This window comes from Engraulis encrasicolus, chromosome 12 (genome assembly GCF_034702125.1).
Source record: "Engraulis encrasicolus isolate BLACKSEA-1 chromosome 12, IST_EnEncr_1.0, whole genome shotgun sequence".
Taxonomy (NCBI): Eukaryota; Metazoa; Chordata; class Actinopteri; order Clupeiformes; family Engraulidae; genus Engraulis; species Engraulis encrasicolus.
In genome coordinates, this window is record NC_085868.1 from 27,129,897 (window position 1) to 27,155,907 (window position 26,011).

General features: G+C 43.7%; 2 protein-coding genes across 2 annotated transcripts in view; one reads left to right on the forward strand and one right to left on the reverse strand.

Moving 5' to 3' along the window:
- Positions 1–1,383: 1,383 nt before the first annotated feature.
- On the forward strand, positions 1,384–11,004 carry LOC134459649 (adrenodoxin-like). The gene is made up of 4 exons (XM_063212013.1): positions 1,384–1,852; positions 5,626–5,750; positions 6,857–6,986; positions 10,344–11,004. Exons 1-4 carry the CDS (start codon positions 1,686–1,688, stop codon positions 10,447–10,449), a joined length of 528 nt encoding a protein of 175 aa, XP_063068083.1. The 5' UTR covers positions 1,384–1,685; the 3' UTR covers positions 10,450–11,004.
- Positions 11,005–13,543: 2,539 nt separating this feature from the next.
- Positions 13,544–26,011, reverse strand: part of arhgap20 (Rho GTPase activating protein 20) — a 60,686-nt gene continuing 48,218 nt past the window's right edge. The window contains exons 12-16 of the mRNA XM_063212014.1: positions 25,840–25,964; positions 23,737–23,926; positions 19,359–19,476; positions 18,261–18,504; positions 13,544–18,059 (exon numbers count right to left, since the gene is read on the reverse strand). Of these exons, the coding sequence (XP_063068084.1) occupies positions 16,361–18,059; positions 18,261–18,504; positions 19,359–19,476; positions 23,737–23,926; positions 25,840–25,964 (2,376 nt within the window). The 3' untranslated portion in view covers positions 13,544–16,360. The remainder of the gene's footprint in view (positions 18,060–18,260; positions 18,505–19,358; positions 19,477–23,736; positions 23,927–25,839; positions 25,965–26,011) is intronic.

Consider the following 26,011-nt stretch of genomic DNA (forward strand, 5'->3'; position numbering starts at 1 on the left):
TAGAAAAATAGACGCCTCTCGAGTCTCGCGCTCTCCTCAAGTCTACATTCACGCAGACTTACTAGACATTCTGCTACTAGAAAGCAATAGAAACTAGAAAGCCATTATGCATGCCACTCCACTACGATAATAGTGGCGGGGGTTGAGAATTTTGTATATATCGCTTAAAATATCGTGACATCAATATTTGCAGAAAATATCGTGATATTGTTTTTTTCCAATATCGAGCAGCCCTACCCTGAGCATGGTACCATCCCACCGCACTGCTCCCCATGGGGCGCCACTGAGGGCGCCCCCCTTGCACGGGTGAGGCATAAATGCAATTTCATTGTGTGCTGTGGAGTGCTGTGTCACAATGACAATGGGAGTTGGAGTTTCCCAATGGGCTTTCACTTTCACTTCACTTCACTTAATGTCAGACATCCTACTACCCATTATTAAAATTGTGAACACCCCCTGCCCCCCGGGCTCCTGGTGTATTACTTCTTCCTTCCCTTGCTAATCTCCCAGACCACCACAACCTGTGCATATCACATAGGCTACCTAGTTTTGACCAGGTAGACAGATTTATCTTAGCCTGGCTATCAATTGAGATCAACTGATGACTGAGCGTACACAGCATCATGGGAATTCCAAGGCTAGATTTATCTATCTAAAAAGAATGTTATAGAACTTTGCATATAACTGACACATCCAAAACAGTCTGATTGGGGTTGGCCTGGCCTACATCCAAATGTGGTGAGAATGAAAATTAGGCAAGCAGGTAGAAGTGGCTGATCCAGGCAGCCTATAATTACTGCTTTAGCCAGGGCCATTGAGCTTTAGACTCTAAATAATATTAAAGTTTTAAATATTTAACCAACAATCATCATACCCCCTCCACATACGCCAACTTTTTGCAGTCTGAGAAGGTTCAACCACCCCCACCCCCCAGCCAGGCCTAATCTCGGGCACTCTCATCATCACCAACCTAACACGTTCTAGTCTGACCAATGAAACGGAATTTGTGCAATCACCACCACCCCATGCACTTTTCCAAAATACCGCAAAGTTGGTTTGCTAAACAGCTGTCACTACACTGACAGCCTATCTAGGCTCCTAGCCACGTGCAAGCATCTCTGGATGTTGTGTAAAGTGACGTCTATGCCCCTCATGTTTCCTACAGGTCATAACAGCTAACATGTGTCTGTCTCTGTGTCTGTGTTGTTGTTAACCATAGGAAAAGTGGCCTTCTGACAGTTAGCGTACTAAAAGTTCCCCCACACATTGCATTAGTTAGGAGGGACATTGCACAAAACACAAATGATTACAAGCTCTGGTACAACATGTTACTTACTTGCAACTTTACTTCCAACTTTACTTCCGGGCATTTCTATGTGATGTCCATGTTGCACTGTGCTATCGGTGTTATGCAATGCGATAGGGTACTGAAAGGGCACTACCGTTAGCAGTTGAAGTTGTTGCACGGCAGTGTATGATGTAAAACAGCTCGTTTGCTTGCTATCCGAGGGCATACAAGCGTGAAGCCAGTAGAACGGTCTGTTTCAATGCCGCACAACTATTGCTAACGTCGCAGACAGGCAGTTTTTAAACGCATTAGATTCTAGCTAACTTTGACAGGCCTTCCACGCCAAGAACAAGCGAGTAGTAAGTAGCTCTAACCGGTTACATTATCCCACCTAGTCATGTCTTTTGTGTCGGCTTCAAGGCGGCTGGTAACATTAACTGCGTCTAATAGTTCGGCAGTCAGCAGATGTTTCACAGTTAACGCTTTTTCAAGAAAAACACCCGCATGTCTACAATCTCAGGCACTCAGAGGAATATGTTCCAGTCACGTTACTCAGCCGCTAAGGTAAGTCGTCCAGTGCAGGTAAATGGGTTGAACTGGTGCGTTCAGTGAATTATCTTCAAGTTCTTTATTATATCTGGATACCAACGATACCCCAGTAGCATAATCACCCCAGTGCAGTTTGACAAAATACATCATTTCGACAAGCATAGCCAATTATCCTACATTACCTAAGCTAGCAAAACCCGTTAGCATGCTAGCTATCTGATAACACGACCTTGCTTATTTCACAACCACTGCTTTACCACCAATGTCGTCAACTGGTGAAATAAGTGGTTGTCACTGTAGCTGCACGATGTTATTGCTTAGTAGCTAATGTAATTTTTGAAAGTACATGCTTTTTCTTCCCATAGTCACTCCTAACTAAACACTCGAACCTCTATGGCATGTCTTCATCAAGTTAGCAAGGTTTACATTCCAGTTGACAGAGCAGCCATAGCCTAGAACTATCATATCTCTCCATCAGTGTAAATGTTATCTGGGTGAAATTACCTATTGTACCTTAAATTCTCAAGTTTCTCCACATTGGACCTTGACGTCAATGAACAACAGATAAACCAAGTTGTCACAGTCTTTACTGTCGGCGTCTGAGAGCTGGCTAGGCATTAAAGCACTGTGACGTGTTCTTTTTCAAGTTGCTAAACTTTTCTTTCGGGAAAAAAATGTAGGAAACAGTCTCTGGCAAACATTAGGCCTATACAGGGATCAATCTCTGGCAAATATTAAAAAAGGGATCAGAGCGTAATGTCACTATTTTAAATTTGAATGAAAGAAATGACCTTTTACACATTTTAAGATTACTCCACCCTCTCTCTTGAACTGAGGTAACCTTTCACCCCTGTTTGTGTACCTAACAAAATAGTACAGGCTACATCCATCTCCTTAGGCCACGAGCCTGATAGACAGGGCAATCGTTAAAATGGAATGTGTAAAATTAAGTGCAAAACAAGGAAATTAGAATCGCACAGCTAGTCTTGCTGTATTGAAATATGCCACAGAATCACCTTATTATTGAACGTGGAGTGTTTCCATTTCCCTTGTGATGAAGAATATATATGCCAGTGGCACGATGGTTTGGCCTTTGGTTTCATTATTACATTGCATTACATTGCATTTGACAGATGGTTTTTATAACCAAAGCGACTTACAATCGAGGACAGAATTACAGTCAACATCACTCAGATAAAAACTGCACAGGAAATATACAGAGCAGCAAGTGCAGATGCAAGGAAAGGTTAGTTAGTCGTCCTTCCACCCCCTTCTTCTCAAAAGCACCCCTGCCTTTTTTGAAAATAGTTCAGTCTCTCTGTCATGGCCTTGGCCAGTGGTTAGCATGAGGTGTGCACGCCCCAAACATCTTATCAAAAATGAACCTTATTACTCTGCCCTACCCAAAAAAGTCAACTGACTGTCAACAATAACATTCAGTAATGAATTAGGTGACACGTCTGCATTCAGATGTGCATTGAACAAAGTGCTGATGTGAAGTCGATCATCTTAACTGCAATTAGTAGACTAGACTTTGCACATAGTACGTCCTTGGGACGTTGCCTTGCGTCATGGTCAAGGCCACATCTTGTTCTGCCACCAAAAGAGTAAAGTGCGAGTACCTATCCACCGCAATGTAGGTGAGGTGCATAGTTGATAAAAAAGAGACACTGGGCAGTGCACCTAGAAACCTGTAAAGCCTAGTTACACCTATCCCAATATCTGCAGAATTGAACCTCATTGAATGCTTACAAGGTGTCATAAAGACAGTGCAGTGTGTAGCCAAACACCTTCCCTTTCTTTTTTTGCTGAAGCTGCTACTTATGTGAAGTCTGGCATGTGATCAGATACATGCAAATGATATACACATGAACAGGCAGTCTGTCCGTCCATATTATGCAATTGACAGAGCTATTAAAGGGGTATGCCACTATTTTGGGGCTTAATACAGTTAAAATCGTTGCCCTGGGTTTATAAAGGTGGTAAAGTGTCTTATTTTTCATGTTAAGCGTTGTCTTGCTTTAAGACAAGTTAAAACAGGGAATATGTCGCTAAGCTAGTGAAAGTCAATGTATCCGTGTAGCATGCTACACGGATACATTGACTTTCACTAGCTTAGCGACATATTCCCTCTTTTAACCTGTCTTAAAGCAAGACAACGGCTTACATGAAAAATAAATTGCACAGTCACATGTATATAACCTGTATTGTTTATATAGGCAGAGTGGATATGTGGAAGCAAATTTTATGAGCTCAACATTGACATCTTAAAGTGCAATTTTCGAAACGAATGCTTAGAATTTGATGGTGGTGGTTAGGGCTGCTCGATTATAAGAAAAATCACGATCACGATTATTTCAGTCAATATTGATAGGCTATCACAATTTTTTTTAGACGATATTTCTTTTAACGACAAATAATTGTGCTAAACAATTCACAATCTTCCCTCTCTTCAGCAATGCGAGTGGAGGGCTATAGAGAAACACACAGTGGTGTTCTGTGCTCACAATGGCTCAAGTGGAGGGGAATGTATTGCACTTAGCATAACCTATCCTTGGCAGTATAGACAAATGACAAAAATATTGCTTCAAATCGATATTGTGAAATTTGATATCCTTTGACAGCAATATTTATATCACAATATGAATTCAATATATTGCACAGCCCTAGTGGTGGTGAGTATTCATGAAAAGGGTAACATTAGTGAATGGGTAGCATGAATTCTGGAAATAAACAACTACAAATCTTACACAGTGTACCTTTAAAGGTGCACTGTGTAATGCTTTTAGTAGTTTATTAATTTCCAGAATTCATGCTGCCCATTCACAAGTGTTATTTTTTAAACAAATACGTACCATCAAATTCTAAGTGTTCATTTTGGCCGGGAAAAGTGCATTTTTCATACCTGAAAAGGGGGATCTTCTCCATGGTCTGCCATTTTGAATTTCAAGAAATAGCCATTTTTAGCAGCAAAAATTGCTGTACTTTGGTCATACTAGTAGATATTGGTTTATTATTTAGTAAATATTCATGAAAACATCATATTTGGCAATTAACAGCACGGTTTCAATGAGCAGGGCAGTTGCAACACTTACTCTGACCACATCCTACACAGTGCACCTTTAATTAAGAGAGCAAGGCTACAGAAACGTTACAAAGCCATAACACATGAGCATTATAAAGATGGTCACATGATCACCAAGCAATGTGGAAAATGGGTCTCTGAGTAGGTAGGTGTACCACTACAACAATCAAGGAAGCAAGCAGGAGTTTGGAATGCTCTATGGTGTTCACTTTTTTCACCTTGGTGCTCCTTGGTGCAAATGTATTCAAGCAAGGGAAGTCTGAAACATACTATAATAACTATGATTGGGGAAGCCATTACCTAATGGTTACGGAGATGGTGGCCATGTATCTTAGGGTTGCAGGCTTGAATCCCACCCATACATGTCCCTTCACCCTCGCGTCCATGGTTGAAATGCCCTAGAAGGCAGGCACCTAACCTTGCATTGATCTGCTAATATTACCATGAGGCTGCTCAGACATCACTCAGGGTTAAAATGTGGTAGGCCTCTAACTGGGTGGTCTGTTTGCACCACCATGCATGTAGTTTGAAGTTTGCTTTGTGCTTGACGTCAAAAGGCAAATAATGTAGAACATCTTCAAAAAATGTGTTATAAGCCTCATGTTTTGATTATGTACAACTGGAACCGCTCTTGGGAGGCATTTGAAATGATCACACTTCACACTCGCTGCTAATGTGGATTTTCTGGATTTCTCATTGGCAGGTCAGAAAACAAGATAACAGTAAATTTCATTAATCGTGACGGGGAGAAAATCACGGTGAAGGGGAACCCCGGCGACACCTTGCTGGATGTAATCATTGACCAAGACTTGGACTTTGACGGCTTTGGTAAGGCCCTGTTCTTGTCACTCCTCACGTTTTGAGTGTGGGAAAGCGCAGCACTGGTGCAATTACGGTCAAACCAATCCACACTAACTATAATAGTTTGGTTTGATTGCAGCAGTGTTGTAGTAATTGTAGCAGTGTTGCGTTTTCCCCCAGCCTAAAAGTGTTTACTCTTCAGGCCACCTCTATCCTTTGTGAAGCTCACTCCTCCTCACCATACCAATATGTAAACACAGATGCGATGCTGTGGAAGATTCTGGAAGATTCTAGGGACCCACAATTTTCCATGTCATGATGTTGTGACCCGATTTTTTTGTCATGCCATCACAATCTTCAAATAGCTGTCAAAACTGTAACCATGTATTTGATATGGATCAGCATTTGCAGTGTAGGCTGCTAACTAACATACAACATGTATCAACCAGTGGAGAGGAATGTTAACCATGGTTCACTCTCTTTTCAACATCATATTCATTTATTCAGTACTGCATCTGGTTTCAATTTTGTGACTGTCTATAAAAGGGTGAATTAATATAACAACACAGCTCCACGACCCACCCCGGACCCCTTTGCGACCCACTTTTGGGTCCCGGCCCATCAGTTAACAAACAGTGCACTTATGTATGTATGTATGCATGTATGCCGGGTGTTATGTAACCCACAGCTGTCTCTGTCTGTTGCCCTTCTCTAATGAACATGCCAGTAATTTGGGGGTACTCTTACTACCATTTTAAACAGTGCACATTTAAGTGAAGTTGAGAATAACAGAATTTTTTGAATAATTACCTTACCCAGTGAGGTTATGCTTGTACCTTGTTTGGTTGGTTTGTTTATTCATAGCTTAACTCTAAATGAACTCCAAATTGTAATGATTTAGTCTTCTAAGTTATATCCTTCCTTGGCTACAGCTGTTGAGGCCATTAGGGATACTTCCACTCTCCATTCCATTATTCAATGTCTATCATCAGCTTTCCCTCAGTTTGTTGGATACGAAGAAATCTTGCATGCATTCAGTGACTTGTCATATAAGCGTATCTTTTCTTTCTCTCTCTCTCTCTCTCTCTCTCTCTCTCTCTCTCTCTCTCTCTCTCTCTCTCTCTCTCTCTCAGGTGCTTGTGAGGGGACCCTGGCTTGTTCCACTTGCCATGTCATATTCGATGAGGAAGTGTTCAAGCAGCTGGGGCCAGTTACGGACGAGGAAATGGACATGTTGGACCTGGCCTATGGCCTGACAGACACGTGAGTGACATCCTTTTCCCTCCCTCACCTCACCACTGTACAAATGCAGTCCACAGCTTAGGATAGAATAGGATGAACCTTTATTTTCTCTTCTAGAGAGGAATTTGTTTTGCGTGCTGATGGTCTGAATTTCATACTGTCATATCAACACAATAGACAACACACAAGCAGCAGTACAATAAGTAAGGGTTAACGTTCGGCGAGAAGGTCGCTACCGTGGAATAGCAGCACGACAGAGAGAATCTTTAGACCCCGACGCGGTTTTGCTGCGCAAAACAAAACAGTGCCGTTGTGGAACACCGCTAGGCAACAGCTAGGTAGCCAGGACAACAGGTGTTGTCTATCACAGCAGCTGATTAGAGTCTTGTTGAAAAGTCGCTTTAGCAGTGAAAAGTCTTGTTGCCATTGACAGCGGTCTGATATACAGCTCCAGGCCTTTTTATTAGAATACCATGAAAAAGTTGATTTATTTCCATAATTCCATCAATAATGTTAAACTGTCATGGATTGTAGATTCATGGCCCAGTTTTTTAACTATTCCAATCATTATTTTTTTTCTTTTTATATACGTTGGCCTTCCAGCTCAAAAAACCCATGAATTGGGGAATTCGCATTATTAGAATATTGTTATAAAATCACATTTTTCTTCATCAAAATTCGGGTCACATTATATCAGTTGAAATTTGGTACTTTCTACATAACATGCAATGGTCAATACTTGGTTAGGACATTCTCTGTCTTCATAATGGCCATGATGCGTTTAACATTGAAGTCAATGGAAAAACAGTGCATGGCAGTTATGGAAGCCCAGATATCCTTGATGCTTTGCTGTCAGCTGTTCTTGTTTGTTGACCTGGTACCCCACACTTCACTCTTCAATATACCCTGTAGATTTCCATGCCACGTTTTGGCGCTAACTCACCAGTTTAATTCTAAATAACCAGAAATGAATCCCCATTGAAAATGAATGGGGTTTAATTTCTGTTGAGTTAGAATTAGACTGGTGAGTTAACACCAAAACGTGGCATGGAAATCTTCGGGTATATTGAAGAGGGAAGTGTGGGACACCAGGTCAGCTATACAAAAACAGCTGACGGCAAAGCATCAAGGATATCTGGCCTTCCATTACTCCCATGCACTGTTTCTGCCATTGACTTCAATGTTAAACGCATCATGGCCGTTATTGTTAATAATATTAAGACAGAGGGAGTCCTAACCAAGTATTGAACATTGCATGTTGTGTAGAAAGTACCAAAGTTCAACTGATTTGATGTGCACTGATGTGAAACAAATTTTGATGAAGAAAATTGTGATTTTATTACAATATTCTAATGATGTGAATTCCCCAATTCATGGTTTTTTTTGAGCTGGAAGACCAAAATGTGTAAAAATAAACAATTTAATGATTGGAATAGTTAAAAAACTGGGCCATGAATTTACAATCCATGACAGTTTAACATTATTGATGGAATTATGGAAGTAAATCAACTTTTTCATGGTATTCTAATAAAAAGGCCTGGAGCTGTAGACCAACCCGTCCGTTATCGATAAATAACAGACGTGCGAACGTTGGGGAGCCCCATTGAAATGAATGGAGCATTCGACCGATGACGTCACACCATATAATAAAGTACAATAAACATGTGAGAGTAGATATAGTGCCAAACATTATAACATGTTTATAATTTATAATCTCCTCCACATACAACATTCACTTGAAGCTCGACTGAAGAAGTGTTTTGTCGTACGCTTCCATGCAAGTTGCCAGTGCAGCACAGTGGGAGCAAGATGGGGATCAACATACAGAACACAGAAGCTAAAGAGTACCTTCAGAGACTTTCATGATACATTTGTAACATACCTTAACAATGGCTTAGTGTGTCTGAACTACTCTGCAGCCCCTTTTGTATCAAAAGAGGAATGTTCTTAGGTCTCCCGATAAGGGCACATAAGCTAATGGTCTTGCTAGTATATATTCTATACTCCTACAGATTATTAAAGATTATTCCAATTTTAAACAAAATACAATACTATAGATATAATAATTGGCTGCTGATGAATTTTGTGTCATTTATTTGTCATTGGTCGCAAAAACTCCACATTCATGTACAGTTAATTCCGATCCCTAGTGCTTTTATATGCTGCACATAAATAAAGCAACGCCAGGTGTGTCATTTGCATCGCATGCCCCCTGCATCCCTCTTTTAGCAGTAGGTTTCTGAGCTACACCGAGTTGTGAAGATGCCAAGTGAAGCTGGATTATCTGAGGAACGTACGCTCAGTTCCTAGAAGAACAGCAGGCTCCGCTGTCAGTAGGCTGTTCTATTAGGCTGTCTCTCAAATGAACTCAGCAGGAAAGATACCAGGCCTTTGTTTTTGAGCGCCTAAAAGAACCCCTGTTGCTTACAACTGAGCTACTTTGACTACCGTGACCTGAATGAATCTATGAGAACACAGTTACAGTTTCAGTTGTGAGTATTCGATTTAAAACAAGTTCTGGAATATTCAAATCCATTTACATGCATAGAACAGCTGTCTGCAAGTGGAACATTCCTGGAATACGGCCACATTCGGAATGCATTTAAATAACATGACTTATGTGGCAACCAAATACTGCCATCATCACGTTTTAAATTGGAATATTCCTTCCTTGCACTCACTAGGCGTGTTAAGGCCAACAGAGAACCGTGTCAGTGCCTGTTCCCGCAAACAGTTTTGATCCGAAAAGCATGTTCGCACCGCAAGTCTGAGTGTTCAGGAACCAGGAACTTGGCTCGCACCAAAATACTTTTTTTTTCTCAGTGAACCATGATGATGACGACGTGAACATCAGCAGGTTCATCTGTAAAACATGGTCACGTACAGAAAAGTTCAGAGCCCAGTATGTACACGGGTGCTTTGCAGTCCTGAACGTAACTCTTTCAGGAACAGGCACAGACATGGTTGTAGTCGGCCTGAATACACTAACTGAGAACTAATGTCTTAAGAAATTAGACTCTTATGTTGCGCATCAGTGCCAAAAAGCATTAATTTCAAACCGACTTGCACTGGTAGAATCTAACCTGAGTCAATTATTTAATTTCATTTTGGCATGTAATGTCTAAAATAGCAGTCCTGCTACTTATGACCTTTTTTTTTCTTTTTTTTACAGGTTAGGTTAGAGTTTTTACATGTATAAAAGGCCTGATTTTGCCTAATTTAGCATACATTTTTTTAACAGAAAAAAAAGTTTGACTAACATTTGCCCTTAAGTAACCTGGCCTGTCATTAGTTAGGTTCATGTGTTCAGGCCCTTGCCCATCTCACCCTCTCACCCTTTCTCTCCCTCTCCCTCTCCCTCTCTGTCTTTATCTCCAGGTCTCGTCTGGGTTGCCAGATTTGCCTGACTAAGTCACTAGAGGGCATGACTGCACGGGTGCCAGATGCTGTAGCTGACATCAGACAGTCTGATGGCTCTGCTTAGTGTTTTCCGCCCCCTGCTGTTCAGCCTGTGAAACTGCAAACGTAGCCAGCTGCAAGTGACTGTACATCATGACTAGAACTGCAATGGCAAGGCGTTAACACCAGAGTCCTGTTGTTTTCCCCCCACATGCGTGTTGCCTTACCGTGCTGACTTCTGTCCAGTGAGTTAAGGCACAGACAGCATCATGTGATGCAATTTGATTGGAGGTTTCAACAAGAAAAGCGAGAAATTTGAATGCAAATTAAAATGTACCTCTTCCTGAAATGCAAAACATGGGGTTAGCCTTAAGGTGAATGTTCCAGACTTGAACTAACCTGCTTTTTAATGTACCATAATAATGTAAAGGTTGAGAACGATTTCAGGATATTGTAGTAGAATATTATACTCACTCATTCTGGGTACTGTACATCTTCTTACGAATTCAAGTAAATATTAGCCATTTCATAAATGTATTATAGTATATTATAAAAACAAAAGACTCGATATATTGAAATAAATAGTTTGTCTTTGTAATTCTATTTCCGTCCTTTTAAATACAGTATGCTGTATACTTCTCATGTGACTCAGTTACTTTGGTTTGGTGTGTGCGTGTGCGCGTGCGCGTGTGTGTCCGTGCGTGCATGCGTTTGTGCGTGAAATTTCTGAGAGCTGGGATGAGCAAATGGATGGTCAAGAGATGAAAGATGAGGGCAGATGATGAGGCTCGCGCACAGCAGGCTTTAACGCTACAGGGTACCGCAGCCACACGATTTGGGACCCCCATCCAACACATACAATGTCATGTGGTCCCAGTTCTGGGTCCCCTCTCTCCTGGGCTTGACCCCCCACCTCCCTTAACCTACCCCTTCAAATCCCATTCTAGCCCATCTCTTTTTGGAGGCCTTTGGCTTCTAGTGTCCATAAGCACACGCCTACATACTTACACACACCTACACTGATATTATGTAAAGCGACCTTGGGTGTTTTGAAAGGCGCTATGTAAAACGAAGGTATTATTATTATTATTATTACATTATTAAATGTATCATTTTTGAATTTGTTTTCCCAGTAGCCCCAAGAACATTCAATACCAGAGTAGTTATGGAAAAGCGTATGTTCGTAGTTTCATTTCACTTGCATCTGACTGATCTGTCTGATCTGTGAGATGAGGTGGCAGCTATCTCAACCAGGAAAGGTCACTGGCACCTATTTTAACTCCAACATGAAAGCCGTGACCACACAAGCTAAAGGAGAAATGTCAGCTTTGATGTGTGGACTTCACAGAGATGACAGGGAAAGGGTTTGGGAGGGTTTTTTTAAATTAATAAATTATTTGATAGAGCAGCACAGCGTGTTTGAATGGCAGAGTTTGGCTGGTATTTTGCGTAAAGGCAGTTATAGCAGTTGCTTGCCCTTTTTAGTTTGCTGCCAGCTGACCATGTTAACATCCTTTGTGACAATCCCTTGCTCACAGACTGAAAGATGGACCAGAATGGATATTAATAAACATGTTAAAGTAACTACCTGTCTGGATTAGATTAGCAATATTTTAGTATTACAGTATTATGTAACGCCACAGTATTATCTCCATCAGGAGATTACCATGGTTACATCAGCAGCATTTCCTGAAAAAGGCAGCGAGGGATCAAGCACAGGCAGACAACGAGCAATTCACATTTTGTCTAAACTTGTCTGCAATATTCACTTCAACACTCTCTCTCTCTCTCTCTCTCTCTCTCTCTCTCTCTCTCTCTCTCTCTCTCTCTCTCTCTCTCTCTCTCTCACACACACACTCACTCAAAAGTTGAAAACCCCCTTGTCCTTTGAGGTATACTAGAGATGTAAACACACTATCTGTCTCCATGGTGACAAAGGTGCCATTGACCTGACAGGGGAAGGTATTCACCAAAACAATCCTCGCGGCGCATACCTACGGGGACTATGTCAGAGCACATCCATCCAGGGAATATCGGAGGGAGGCCCTCTCATCAGGTCAAATGTTCATGTCAGTGACTTAATCAAAGAGGCATCTGATTGAACAGGCCTGACTGGTCGTTCAGAAGGGCTGTGTGTGTGTGAGAGAGAGAGAAGCCAACGGGGAAGTCAAAGGGGTCCGTTGTCCCAGGCCAGGGAGAGGAACCCGGTTCTCCTTGCATTGCACAGTATGTAGGCTATTGGCATATGGGGGGCTTTAAGACGACTTTGTCCCGTGCCAAGCCAAACCTGTGTGTGTTGACACGTTCATCCCTAAAACTGGCAAAGTATTCTGATTGATCATGTTCTCCTATTTGTTTTGTTTTGTGTTGACCACCAGTTGAACTGTGATCACTCACTATGGACCTCAGACAAACACACACTCTCGGGTCTGGTGTGCAACTGTTAAGGTCAGGTGTGTGCCAATAATGACATTAAGAAGGGAAGTGAGGACTGTGTAGAGTAATCTCTACCACTATGGCTCGATCAGGAGATGATTACTTTCTCCAAAACCTTTTATGCATGTCTTACCAAACCATATTTTACAACTCTACTCATCGGTACCTACATCTAAGATGGGCTACTGTGTTCGTACAACCAGACAAAAACTGATATTTCTCACTTAACTACATTGTGTGTGTACACATGCAGTATCTTATCAATACAAACTTGAGCAATCAGCGATGGCAACCTGGGCGGCATTCCAAGAAAATTGTTAACCTGTCTACAGGAAGTGGTAAACCTGCTAATAGATAATCCATGTGTGTCATTCAGTTAAGAAAATGAAGACTCCAGGCTCTTCTATTAGATGATTTACCACTTCTTCAAAGTTAACTTAACCTGGTTTACTACTGAGCTAGGTTCTTGGAATACTCCCCTGGTCCACCAGCCAGTTCTAGAGGGATGTGATGCTGTAATGTGTTTGGAGCCATTTGCAAGCAACCCAAAACACTGGGCGGACACACACAGACAGGCAGGGAAAAGGCACAGTGTCAAGATGGACCCTGGACCTTATTGTCCGGTCAGCCACATCCCTGGCTCATGATGACAACAAACCATTTTCCTAATGAGGAAGAAAAATAATGCAGACTAATGAGGTAGAAATGCCAGGAGAAGTTCACCCGGGAGGCGGGCGGGCACATTATGTTTCTGTCACAGTTGTCTTTATTCATTTGGGGAAAAGCGGATAATGCAAAACTGACAATGCAAAAACTGCAGCTCTTACACAATCACATGTAATGGCGGTATTAAGATGGGGCACAAATTGTGCTCATCGAAAATAACATTTTGAAATGCATTATACAAATAGAAATGACCAGCTTTAAACATAATTACAATATACTTTTTTTTCAAACAGCAGCATAATTGGCATGTACAAGAATGCAAAAACATCTACAAAATATGGTGTTACGCATATAAACAGATACTGAGCAATAATTGTTTTAAATTCTTTTTGTTGTTTTGCTAGAATTCTGATTAGAGTTTTACATAAAAAATACTTAATGTTGGCAGCAACAATACTTTGTTTTAACAGAATAGAAGAATAATACATTTGCATTTAACAATATTAATTTGCAGGATTTTCACATAGCATTAAACTGTACATATAAATCTTCAACTTTCAGGTTCTAATATGCTTCTATACATATAATAAAAAAAATGTACATCAATACGTCATATCTCCCAGTAAGCATATACACTCACAACAACACACACACCCGCACACACTGGCTCACACAGAACAACACGCATATCATACTGGTGAAATAGATGCCGCCAACTTAGTATTTGGACTAAGCTGATTTGCTATTGAAAGCTGTCCTGAAAGCAGTTCAGTTCAATCAAGCCACATTTATAAGAAGCTATTCATAGCTTGCTTAAGAGGGATTACTGCACAGTCCACTTGAGTGTGTTTGTGTGACGCCTGCATTGTTTCATAGGACTGGCGCACAGACACAAACCCAGACCCCTTCCTGGGACATCACTGCTCTTCTAATATCTACTTACTGTACTATAATAGAAAACTTGTGGCAATAGTCAAGTGCAAACAATGTCAGCATACTGCAATAAGCTAAAAATATATTCCATAGTGAAGCTTGGCAATGTAAAAGCACACCTGTCCCGAGGTTGCAATGCATACTATTTAGTCTAGTAATTTAATATTCATGTCCATATAGCATCTACAGACAGATTTAGGGAGAATTACACCAACCCTTATCAGAGATGTAAACTAAACCTATGACATATAGCCATCATTGCTATATTCGGGCTTGGCGCGTGTAGTGACACTTATTTAATGTTAGCAGTACCAGTTGTAAGGACTTAACAGTTTTGAATTATACTTTTTCTGTCAATTGTTAAATACACATCATCAAACAGTTCTCTTATTATACAATCAGATATAAACATGTATATATTACTTGCGGCTTGTACAAAGCAGAATAAAGTGGTATAACTTTTTAAATACTGCACATAGTATGCGAGTCCATACCAATTTTGAGGTACGTTTTGTGTGGGTAACTTTACTGTTGGCATAAAGCAAGCACACAATAACAAATGAGTTCCTTTACTTGACTGCAAGAAAAAACTGTAGTTCTTTTGCAAGGCGACATACATATACTGTATCTATCTCAGGGGGCAAGCAAGGCAGCTTCTATCTCCTGTCGTCTATGCCGCTGTTGATCTCCTTAGGGCACGGCTTCCTTTACAGCAGGCGTGGGGAACCTTTTTCATTCGAAGGGCCACTTCACATTCCTCCAAGGCCTGTAAAAGTCCTCAGAGGGCCGTACTGTGGACATGGACCGGGATTTCAGGCTGCACTTTAGGCCTGTATTGAAGGCAGCTACCTTTAAAACAGATCCCACCTTCTCTAGGTGCCCTGAATATGGCTTGGTTGTGTTGTGAATGTAATTTCTAAGATTCCTTTAGAAAAATGAAGTCATATTTCATGTCAGGCTGCATAACATTAACATTTTATCAGGGGCCATATGAAAGGCCTCAAGAGCCACAAATGGCCCTCAAGACATAGGTTCCCCACCCCTGCTTCACAGAAAACCTTGCTCTTCTGAAACAGGTCACAAGCTCACTAACAAGCACTGTCTTGCGCTCCCCCACAGTGCAGTGTGCTTACTTTAAATGGCGAAACAGATCTAGGTAGGCTACTATGGAGAAAAAAAAAATGCATCAACTATAACAAAAAACATCTGGATCCAGTAAGCAGTAGTTGCGCAGTGAATGAATAAAAGGCAATATCCCACCACAAACACACGTTGAGTCAGGTAGTCACTCACAGACGTCTGTCGTTAGCCTTTTCCTCAGCGACGTCCAACAAGCGAAGCAGGTTTCCATAGATACAGTGACATGTAAATGTATGTCTATGCCACAAGATGCTGCTTAGAGTAGAGTAGATTAGTATCACTTTATTCATCTCCGGTGGGAAATTAAGGATAATACACCTGCTCGAATGGATTGAATAAAAAGTGGCTGACGTCACGTGGAAAAGGCCCATTAGTACAGTCAGCAGTGATGGACAAACTGATTTATTAATGACAAAATACAGTGCCACATATTTCAAATGACCTGGTTTCACCTGGTCAATTCAACCTGGTGATTGATAGACAAAGTCTGAGGCACACAAGGTTTTTATTTTCTACAAGTAGCCAAATAAAAAAATAAAAATAAATGTAAATAAAAATTGTAACCTTGAGTGCCTCAGAATTTGTCTACCTGGACCAAGTTTGAGAGCCCCTACACTGATGAGCACCAAGGGAAAAATGTGAAGACCCAGAAGCACTCCAATGTCCTGTTTCTGTTTTCAACCATGGTATTGCCTGGTTGAATGACCACCTGGTTGAAATGGCCAGGTGAAATCAGGCCATGTCGAATATGTGGCACTGGATTGTAGTAACTAATGATTCTAGGTTGTCCATTACTGACAAATCAGACACAACTTCCACTTCTAGACGTACGACTCCTCAGCGAAGAGCAGCTGGTCAAAGTCCTCCACCTTCGGATCGCTGCACCTCCTGCTCCACTCTCTCTTGCCTTGAACGATGGCCAGGGCCACCTCCTGGCTCTTCCGCAGGGACCCGTGCGGGTCGTCCTGGTTCTGCGACGAGAAGTAGTCCCTCACGGCCCGGGTGGCCGCGGGTGAGAGGCAGAACCGGGGATCCCCCACGCCCCCCTGATCTCCTCTCCCGATCTCCTGGTCGGACCGCGATATCCTCAGGCCTTGGTTTCGGGCTATGTCCGGGTCCGTCGTCGACTTCCTCACCGCTTGCCTGTGGAGCTTCTCCAGGCCTAGTAGAGTGGACTCGCGATCCAGGCTCAGGTTGGCTACGGGCTCGGAAGCGCGGCGACCTGTCCTGGGAAGGAGCTTCTCCGACATGCTGGGGATGAGTGAGTGAGACTTGCCGCGGTACGCGGTGGGCGGGTTCTGCGTGTTCTGGACGTAGAACATGGCCTGTGGAGGTTCCGAGAGGTCTCCCCCTGATATCTGGGACTTCAGGGAGGGCCTTCGGCCCGTACGGGGCCCGAGCAGGGCAGGGGCGGTGGGTACTCTGGGCAGAGACGAGGCCTTATTGTGGAGCTCCCTCAGCTCCCTCACGGTGAGTGGCTTGTCGTTGGGGGTGGAGTACAGCATGCTCTTGCTGCGCTGCGTCTGGACCTGGACCAGCGCCTGCTGGTAGGACGGGGGGCTGGTGGACCTCCGCCTTGGCCCCGCTCCCGATCCCACTTCAGCCGGTTCTGGCAGACCCCTCCTTTCCTTCCCCCCTTGGACGGTCTTACTCAGGCCGTTCACCAGGCTCTCCTGAAGCTTCTGCAGGTCTGCCGCTTCGTTCTCGCGAGACAGCGAGAGACGCCTGTCCCTCTTGAGCCAGGAGTTTGGGTGCAAGCCGTGCCCGCTCTTCAGGTGCGTCCACTCGTAGCACTCCTTGGGCGGAGACTCTCGTAGCAGCGACGACGGCGGGATGAGCGACGTCGCTGGGATGGAGAACAGCTGGGACACCTGGGTCGGGGAGCGCGGGGAGATGTGTCCCATGGAGGAGCAGGGGGAGGCGCTACCGGACATCCTGCGAGGGCCTCCGATTCCGACACCCCCAGCACCACCACCGCCGCCGCCGGGAGGAGGGCAGGAGGTGGAGGAGGAGGAGAAGTCGGCGGAGTGCTGGGAGAAGGCGCTGTCCAGGGAGCTCATGGAGGAGTGCGTGGGGGAGGCGGTCGGGGAGTAGAGGCTGGAGCAGCTGGTGCCAAGGTGGAGTGGCGGGGGCTTTTTCACCGCGTCCTTCCGCCTCTGTGTGTGTGTCTGCGTGTGTTTGCCGGTGGCGGTAGCATGGTCTGTTGCAGTTCCGCCGTCACGCTCCAGAGCTGTGGGCTTGTCCAGGCGAAGGATGCTCAGGTGTTTGGTGAACGCCTCGTTCACCTCGCCGCAGTCCGTCTCTGCGTTTTTGTCGTTGTCGTCGTCATCGTCGTCGTCGTAGCTGCCTTTGCGGTTGCCTTCGCGTTGCTCGAGGCACCGGAGCAAGGAGGCGGTGGAGCTGCGGATGGAGGGTTCGGAGCGGCGACGGAAGCGGCAGGAGACGGGCAGGACAAGAGGCACTTCGGTGGACGGGCGTCGGGCTTGGGATGAGGAGGTTGGGCGAGGAATGTGGGACACCCTAAAAATAAATGAAAATCATATATTGTTATGTTATTATCATGATTATTACAATTCAATAATTATTATTTAATCACAATTGTTATAATTATATAATTATAATTTCAATTATAATAATGTAATTATTTCATAAAAATTACTGCAAAAATATGATTATTATTATTCTTATTATTATCATTTTTATTATTATTATTATTATAACCTGGTGTTCGCGGGTACAGGAGGAGGATGGAGGAGGAGAGCGGAGGTCGGAAGAGGCGTGTCGGGGTCCGTGTCTGTCTGATCCAAGTCGCAGTCGCTCAGGGTGATAACGGAATCTCGACTCCGGCTGTCCGGCTGCGCCGTCGGACGTTGGATGGCTGGGAATGGTGATCCCAGGTCGTCATTTTCCAGCTCGTTTTCCAGACTGTCGTAGGAGGAGTCAGTCATCTGGTACGTGGACACATCTGGAAATGGAGAACAAAAAGAGAGAAAAAGAAAAAAGACAAAAAAGGTATTTAATATTGAAAAAAGATAAATACAAAAGACTCAATTAAGACCCATCAGGGGTGGAAGTCGGTCTTTGTCCTCTTGCTGTTTGCTGTAACCTCTGGCCACTTGCCTCAGTATTACACTAATAATTACATTATTATTACTAGTAATATATTACTATAAATAATAAAGTTTCACCCAGCACAGAGCAACTTTTTGGAGGCTGTCTCCCATTCTTCCCATTCAAGCCTATATTGAAGGTGGCCACCTTTACAGCAGACCCCAGCTTCACTAGCTCCCTTGAAAATATAATTGAATTGTATTGCAAATGTAATTTCTATGATTCCTTTACAAAACATCATCATCATATTTCATGTGAAACTGCATTACCTACATTAAAATTATATGAGGGTCCTGATAAGACAGCCTCAAGGGCTGCTAACGGCCCTCAAGACAGAGGTTTCCCACCCCTGATGTAAAGTAGCCGGATCATCATCGACTTTCAAATCTCTTCGAGACTTGGTCTGACCAAGAGCATAACAATGAACATTCCCCAAACAGCATGGTTGACCCGCATCCCTTGGTTTGCTTCCCGACAAAGTGGGAGGAGTTCCCGATTTTTCCGGAGCTCAGAAATGATATTTGTACTGCTCCTGGCCTGACCAGAATCAACGCTGAAGGTGTTGTGTCACTAGGAGGTTGCGGCCTGGCTAGATGTAAAGCCTCACGCTACAAGGCCACAGGTCACAGAAAACGTTGGGAAGGAAAAGACTGACTTAGTACACCCTGGTGTCCCTTATTCCAATGTTTGGGGGGGGGGAATACTTACCAGAGGTGATGTCATGTGCATTGCTGCACCTCTGCGGAAATCCGCTGAACAGCGACGCCACGTCCAGTTTCATGACCGCGTGGCAATTCTCAATCATCAGACGCACCAACTCGCAAACCTGGCAAAAGAGGAAGATTCATGGTGCCAGTTGTTGATTTAGTTTACTTAGCTGTCTAGGTCAGACTCGCTCAGAACTAGTTCATTTATATAACACTAACACAACAAACCACATAACAACAGGTCTTGCCAATTTCCCTTGTTCCGTACGGACAGCACAAAACAACACGTACAGGCTAACGAGGTCTTGCTTTTTGAAAGCATTTGGGTCATTTCCCAACACAGATTATTTTTTCCCGGGGAAATAGACCAGAAAACAAGGGCAGTAGGTTAAAAGTAATTCATATCTGTGATAAGTTACACGTCTAACTCTAAAATGTGTGTTCAGGGTGTAAGTTGAGTAGTTAGGAAATAGAGACTGTCTGTCCCTGCAATGTTTGAATAAAAAGAAAAGAAGAAGAAAGAAGAAAAAACTGAGTGCGATCCATTTCCTAACTACTTGATTACTTCAGAGATGCACCAACAAGACGGAAGAGCGCGGTGTGTGGAAGATAACCGGGTGTAAGTTGAGAAATGATTGTAAAAGTGTGTATATTAATGTCATCTGAGCTTGTGGGTTGTGGGAATGCTCATCGGCAACACCATAATTGAGTGCATACTAGTCTGGTGGGTGACGCCAGTCCCAGATGTTTGGAAAGTTTTTTTTCTCCCCCACGCTGCATGGTCAAAACACAGCCCAGTCACAGCAAACACGCCATTTATGGCAACACAACTGTGTCTATTTGCTAGAATGTTTACACAATTACAAGATGTGTCGAAACTCGGGTTGCATCCTCTTAAAAACGCCAAGGTCTCCCATATGTCCCAGAAAAACGAAAGTTTACAAAGCATTGTCTTCCAAACACAAATTGTGTGGGTTTTTGTTTTCATTTGAGCAAACCGATTATACACCAGAGATTCTCACTCACATTTGCTCCTAAACAATTTATGAAATGTAGGATACTGTTGCACATGTTGTGATTTCTGTCTTGATTGGGAACCAACCACACCAAAGCCAAGGACACAAAACTGAAAGCATCCTCCAAAGACAAGACAAGACTATGCAGACTGTAAAGATGATGGTACACAAGGCAACGTTTTGAGCAATGTTTCTCGACAAGAATACAATTCAGTTTTATATGGCCGCTTTATCACTGCAGCATGTTCACCACTCAGCTGTGGAGAGCTTCTGTTAATCATTTCATCATGTTGTTGCCCAGCAACATACTTTTGACTTTTAAATCCCTTTATTTAACCATTGCATGGTCTATACGTCCACAACAACATAGCACAAAATCTTGCTTAGGAATAGCAGAGAGATTAGAGAGATATAGAAGTAGTATATATAGTTATAGAATATCTCTGGGAATAGTGCGCCAGCCGAAACACAGACACAAGAGGACTCCATATAGACTCAAAAGATTCAAAACAAGACTCTAAATCATTCTTCTTGGCGGAGTTGAGCTCGCGGTGCCAAAGAGAGGAGAGGGGGTTCATCAGTGTGTAGGGTAGGATTTCCTCTATGCCGCCTGTGGTGTGGTGTGTGCAGTGCACTGCCATTAGCGCTGTCTGTCGTTGGCCGGGGGATGTCGAAACCTCACATTTTTCCCCAGCCCAAGTAGCAATGTTCTTGCACAGGCCGCCACATGCATATCTAAGCAAAACAAAACTGCCACCGGAGCCAAAGATGGATTACTGCAAAAGGCCTACCAGGCCCAGGCCCAGGCGCCCAGGGGCCCAAGAGTCAAAGCGGGCCCTGAAGGCCAACCCTCTGTTTGCTTTTTCATGCTGCGATAAAATCCCACTTTTAAGAACTGTATTTTCACATTTTCTTGGGGGACATACCCCAAACCCACAAAAACAGAGGGTCTCTCTAACATCTGGCCTAAAACCTTGAATTTTATTTTGTAAACTACCAACACGCTGTTGACTTGCTTGAGAAAGGTCACAGACAGAAACGTCGCAACTTGCAAGTAAAAACTGTGCAAATGCGAACAGTGTGCGGGAGCTTCTTTGTCTCTATACGTTGGTGACCCAGTGGATCCACTCCTACGCACCTGGCAAAAGGAGGGGTGCAAGAATCCTGAAAATAGTAAACTACCAACACCCATGGAGGGGGTCTTTTCTTGTGGTCTTTGTCCAGGGGCCCATGGAGTCATAATCCGTCCCTGCCAGGAGCCCTGAGCGGCGCGTTGGAGCAGCGGCAGGGAAGATGGGTTGAGGAACAGTGGGGAACGGCTGACCTCAAGAATCTGAAGGGAAATGCTTAGAATACTTCCCAGTGAACCTCTGCTTCCAAACGAACGAAGTGTGAGTGATCATTTTGTGTGTGTGTGTGTGTGTGTGTGTGTGTGTGTGTGTGTGTGTGTGTGTGTGTGTGTGTGTGTGTGTGTGTGTGTGTGTGTGTGTGTGTGTGTGTGTGGATCTTTACATAACCAACAGAGCCCTCAGTGTTGCCTTTGTGTCTGACAGTTAGATCATGAGATAACACTGTGTCAGCCAACCCCCCCCGCCCCCCAAAAAAAGTCTCACGTTTCTATGCGTTTCATTTGTCAAACAAGCTACTTCAGAAAACCAGTGTGTTGCTCCAAGATATTTGGTTGGATGTTTGAGGGGGCGTGCATTGCATTGCATATGGCTTCCAACTTCAGTGCTTGGAAAGCAAATTGGAAACCAAGCACCCACAGCAAATGCACGATGCTTAATGAAGACATTTTAGGTAGATTTTAGGAGTAGTATTACTTCAAATAAGTACTATCACACACAGCAAAACGACTAACATGTAAAATAAATTGCTTTCAAAGGGGCTCCAGTTTGGGATCCCTGCTATTGTGTACAGGGCTGATATACACAGGTGTACTGAGCAAGGGAGAGTTGGTCTTTGCATCTGAGGGTTCGAATCCTACTGTTTCCTGCCACCTCTATCCATGTTGGAAGTGTGTTGTGTATGGCGCATAAACCCCACATTGCTCCAGGGACTCAGGGACTGCAACCAGGATGAGTATAATGGGTCAAAAACATTTTTTATTTTGGCTCTGACATCAGGTGGCGCAGCGGCATCTAATGTCCATAAATTAATTAGTAATTTGTGGTTGATATTCTGCAATTAATATGCTCCTTAGATAGTCTACTAAAAACAAACAAACAAACAAAAAATCCATGCAATAGTGGCACTGGCTGTCTTTGCGCTGCCCTGACGTGTGCCACTGCTGAAACGTCACTGACCCTACTGTGATGGAGTGACCATCACTAGGGTTGTGGGTGTGTTCTGACTGTCACGCTAACTTTTACTACCCCAGAAGGTCCGAGATCAAGTCTCTGCTGGGCACCTCTACTTCCCTTCGCTACAAATGGTATCAGAAGTGGGATGGCTACTGTCGTAAGAATGTTATACTTATATGATTCTTATGTATATTCTTGTATGTACATGTATATGCAGGAATATATATGTATATGTCTGTGACTGTATCTATATAGTTCCAGTTGTGTTAAGTATTGGGTAAACTGTGCTAGAGTGTGGGTTGAGGTGTGATTGAGCTAATTAGCATCTGTAAAGCATCTGGGCTGGGTGGGCCAAGAGTATAAAGGCCTTGGGATGCCACAGGCCAGTGTGCGTCCTACCTAAGATCAGAGAGGATGTGCCATGTTCCAAATTTCTCTGGAGCAGTAATAATAAAGAAATCTGCAGAAAACTCACCGGACCAAAAGTGCCTGTCTGACATTAATAGAGAAAAACCCCACAGTACCATGCAACGAGCCTGGCTCTTTGGTGTAGCGGTCAGAGCCCCAGTTTATTACCCCAGAAGGACTGGGTTTGAGTCCCGGCTGGGCAACTCTACTCCCCTTCGCTACAAATGGCGTCAGAAGTGGGATGGCTACCACGCAACAAGCCTAGCTCTTTGGTGTAGCGGTCAGAGCCCCAGTTTACTACCCCAGAAGGTCAGGGTTCAAGTCTTGGCTGGGCAACTCTATTCCCCTTCTCTACAAATGGTGTCAGAAGTGGGATGGCTACCACGCAACAAGCCTAGCTCTTTGGTGTAGCGGTCAGAGCCCCAGTTTACTTCCCCAGAAGGTCCGGGTTCAAGTCTCGGCTGGGCAACTCTACTTCCCTTCGCTACAAATGGCGTCAGAAGTGGGATGGCTACCACGCAACAAGCCTAGCTCTTTGGTGTAGCGGTCAGAGCCCCAGTTTACTACCCCAGAAGGTGGGGGTTCAAGTCTCGGCTGGGCAACTCTACTTCCCTTCGCTACACCTACTATAAATGTGACGTGATGTCTTTACCTTCTTAGCCCCGTCTCCCTCCAGTTCGGGGCTTCCGAGGATGGGAGGAGAGAGCATGCTGGGAGCGATGCAGATGGCCAGGTTGAAGGCGTTCATCTGGTTGTCGAGCGAGTGGAGGTGGACGCGATACAGTAGAGCCAGCACGTGGCCCAGGAGCAGCGAGTTCTCTGGGGGCAGACGGCAAACCAACCTGCAAGGAAAGATAAAGGGATAAAAATGGGGTGTCTATATTTCAATGTAAATTTCTAATTAATCCAGATGGGAGTATTTACAACATTTCCTGTCAACCAACTAGCAGGGACATACCGTAATAATACAATGCCTTTTACAGCCACTATTCACATGGACAATTATTTACACTACACACATTCAAAATTGGATTATTAGCACTCACTTCACTGTACATATACAGTAAGGTATATAAGAACCTAATAAAAAGCTACTAGGGACAATATTTAGTATGAGTCAATATTTCAGAGTACACTTATGAATCCAGTTGGAGTATTTTGCAATCACTGGGGCGCGTTTCTCGAAAGCGTAGTCATTAGCCAGTTAGCAACTTAGGTAGTTCCCAATGGGAAATTGCATTGCAAACAACAAAGTAGCTAACGTAGTTAGCATCTATGTCTTCAAGAAATGCACCCCTGGAGTGTCACATTGCTCTAACAGAGTCAAATGTCAGTGTAAAATCCTGCTGGTGGACAGTGTAATTTCACCTCTCCAAGTCATATTGTATTGACACAAGATTGAGTAGAATTGACTCAAAATGTTGCACTGCCAAAATAATAAAATTAACATTATCATTGAGTGGGAGCAAATGTGGTTGAAATGTGGCAATAGAGTTAATTTCAACACTTTAAAAGTTATAGCAACATTGTTGTTGTTTTTTTACGGTGGACAGAGGCAATGTGGAGCAGTGGGGCTGGGGGGATTGGGGGGTAGAGGTTAGAGGTGGTGACCTGGATCGCTCTCCAAGGACTGACCACCACCAGCCAGGGAAGATTTTGGAGATTAGATTGTGGAGCATAATGGAAGTGAGCTTTCACAAGTGCACTTTTTTGTTTCGTTTGGTATGTAGCTGAGAGTAGACGGTAGTAGTAAGCAGTAGTCACAATCAGTCACAAAGACGTTTCTAACTTGTATCTGTGTAAACTCAACAAGGTTAGTAATTCAGGGGCTGCATTAGTATATGCTATGTGGGGGGAGCCTCTAGTACTGCAAGGGCCTGCAGCTTCAGAAGGCTTCATTGTTTTCAGTGCAGAAGAAGAGCACAATGCTGAACTGCTGTACGCTATCAGCGCTATATTGTTTTGGAGTGCTGAAAACTATTGAAAAGTCTGGAAAAAGTGGATGCATCATAATGCAGCATGACCTGATATGGACAGGCTCCGCTGCAGACAGCCCTTGCCCAATGTAAACCCCTGCATAGTAGTTACAGTACATTCCTGTACCATGATAATTAGAAGAAGTCATGAAGGGCCATTGTAATTCATTCAGCTATGTGACGTGAACCGCTTTCAGAGCAGGCAGCGATTTGGCATGCAGCATGATGGATGGTATTGTTTTGTTTTGGTGTTGTTTTGTCGCTGCTGACTGTAGTCAGAGTCAGTGTTTGTCCCAGTTCAGTTCACAGCATTGGTCTCAAGAAATAATCAAATAAAATTATACCATAAAGTTCAAACTTAATAAAGGATAAAAGGGTCAATGATGTTTTAGGGCTGAAATGTCAGGTGGTACAACCAAAGCTAATGCCCATACATAAATTAGCAAAAAAATAATACATAATCCACAATAGAAGCATTAGCTGTAGTTGCACCACCCTGAAATGTGCTACCGTCACAAAACGTCATTGGACCAAAAATAAAAAATGCTAGGTGTTAAGAGGTAGTAGACAAGACAAATAATACATGTAGGCAGGGAAGCCGACAAGGGAGGGACAAAGGGGTCAGCTGTCCCGGGTCCTGTGAGTTGGGGGGCCCATAATTGGGTCCTGATTACATTCAACGTATAGGGTGGGGGACCCTTTCACATGACTTTGTCCTGGGCCCAGCCAAAGCTGTCAGCGGCCCTGCATGTAGTGTAAAGTAGTGTCGTGTACTGTACCTCTGAACAGCCTCCAGTTGACTCTCCTCCCCTTCCGCGGAGCCACTGCTGTTGTCCATGGCTGCCGTCCACAACTCGTACAGATCAGACGACAGCAGGCTGCCCGGAATGTTCCGAAGGAAGTCCTGAATCACAACCACAACCGCCAGTCAAGTCAAAAACTCACAGGCTG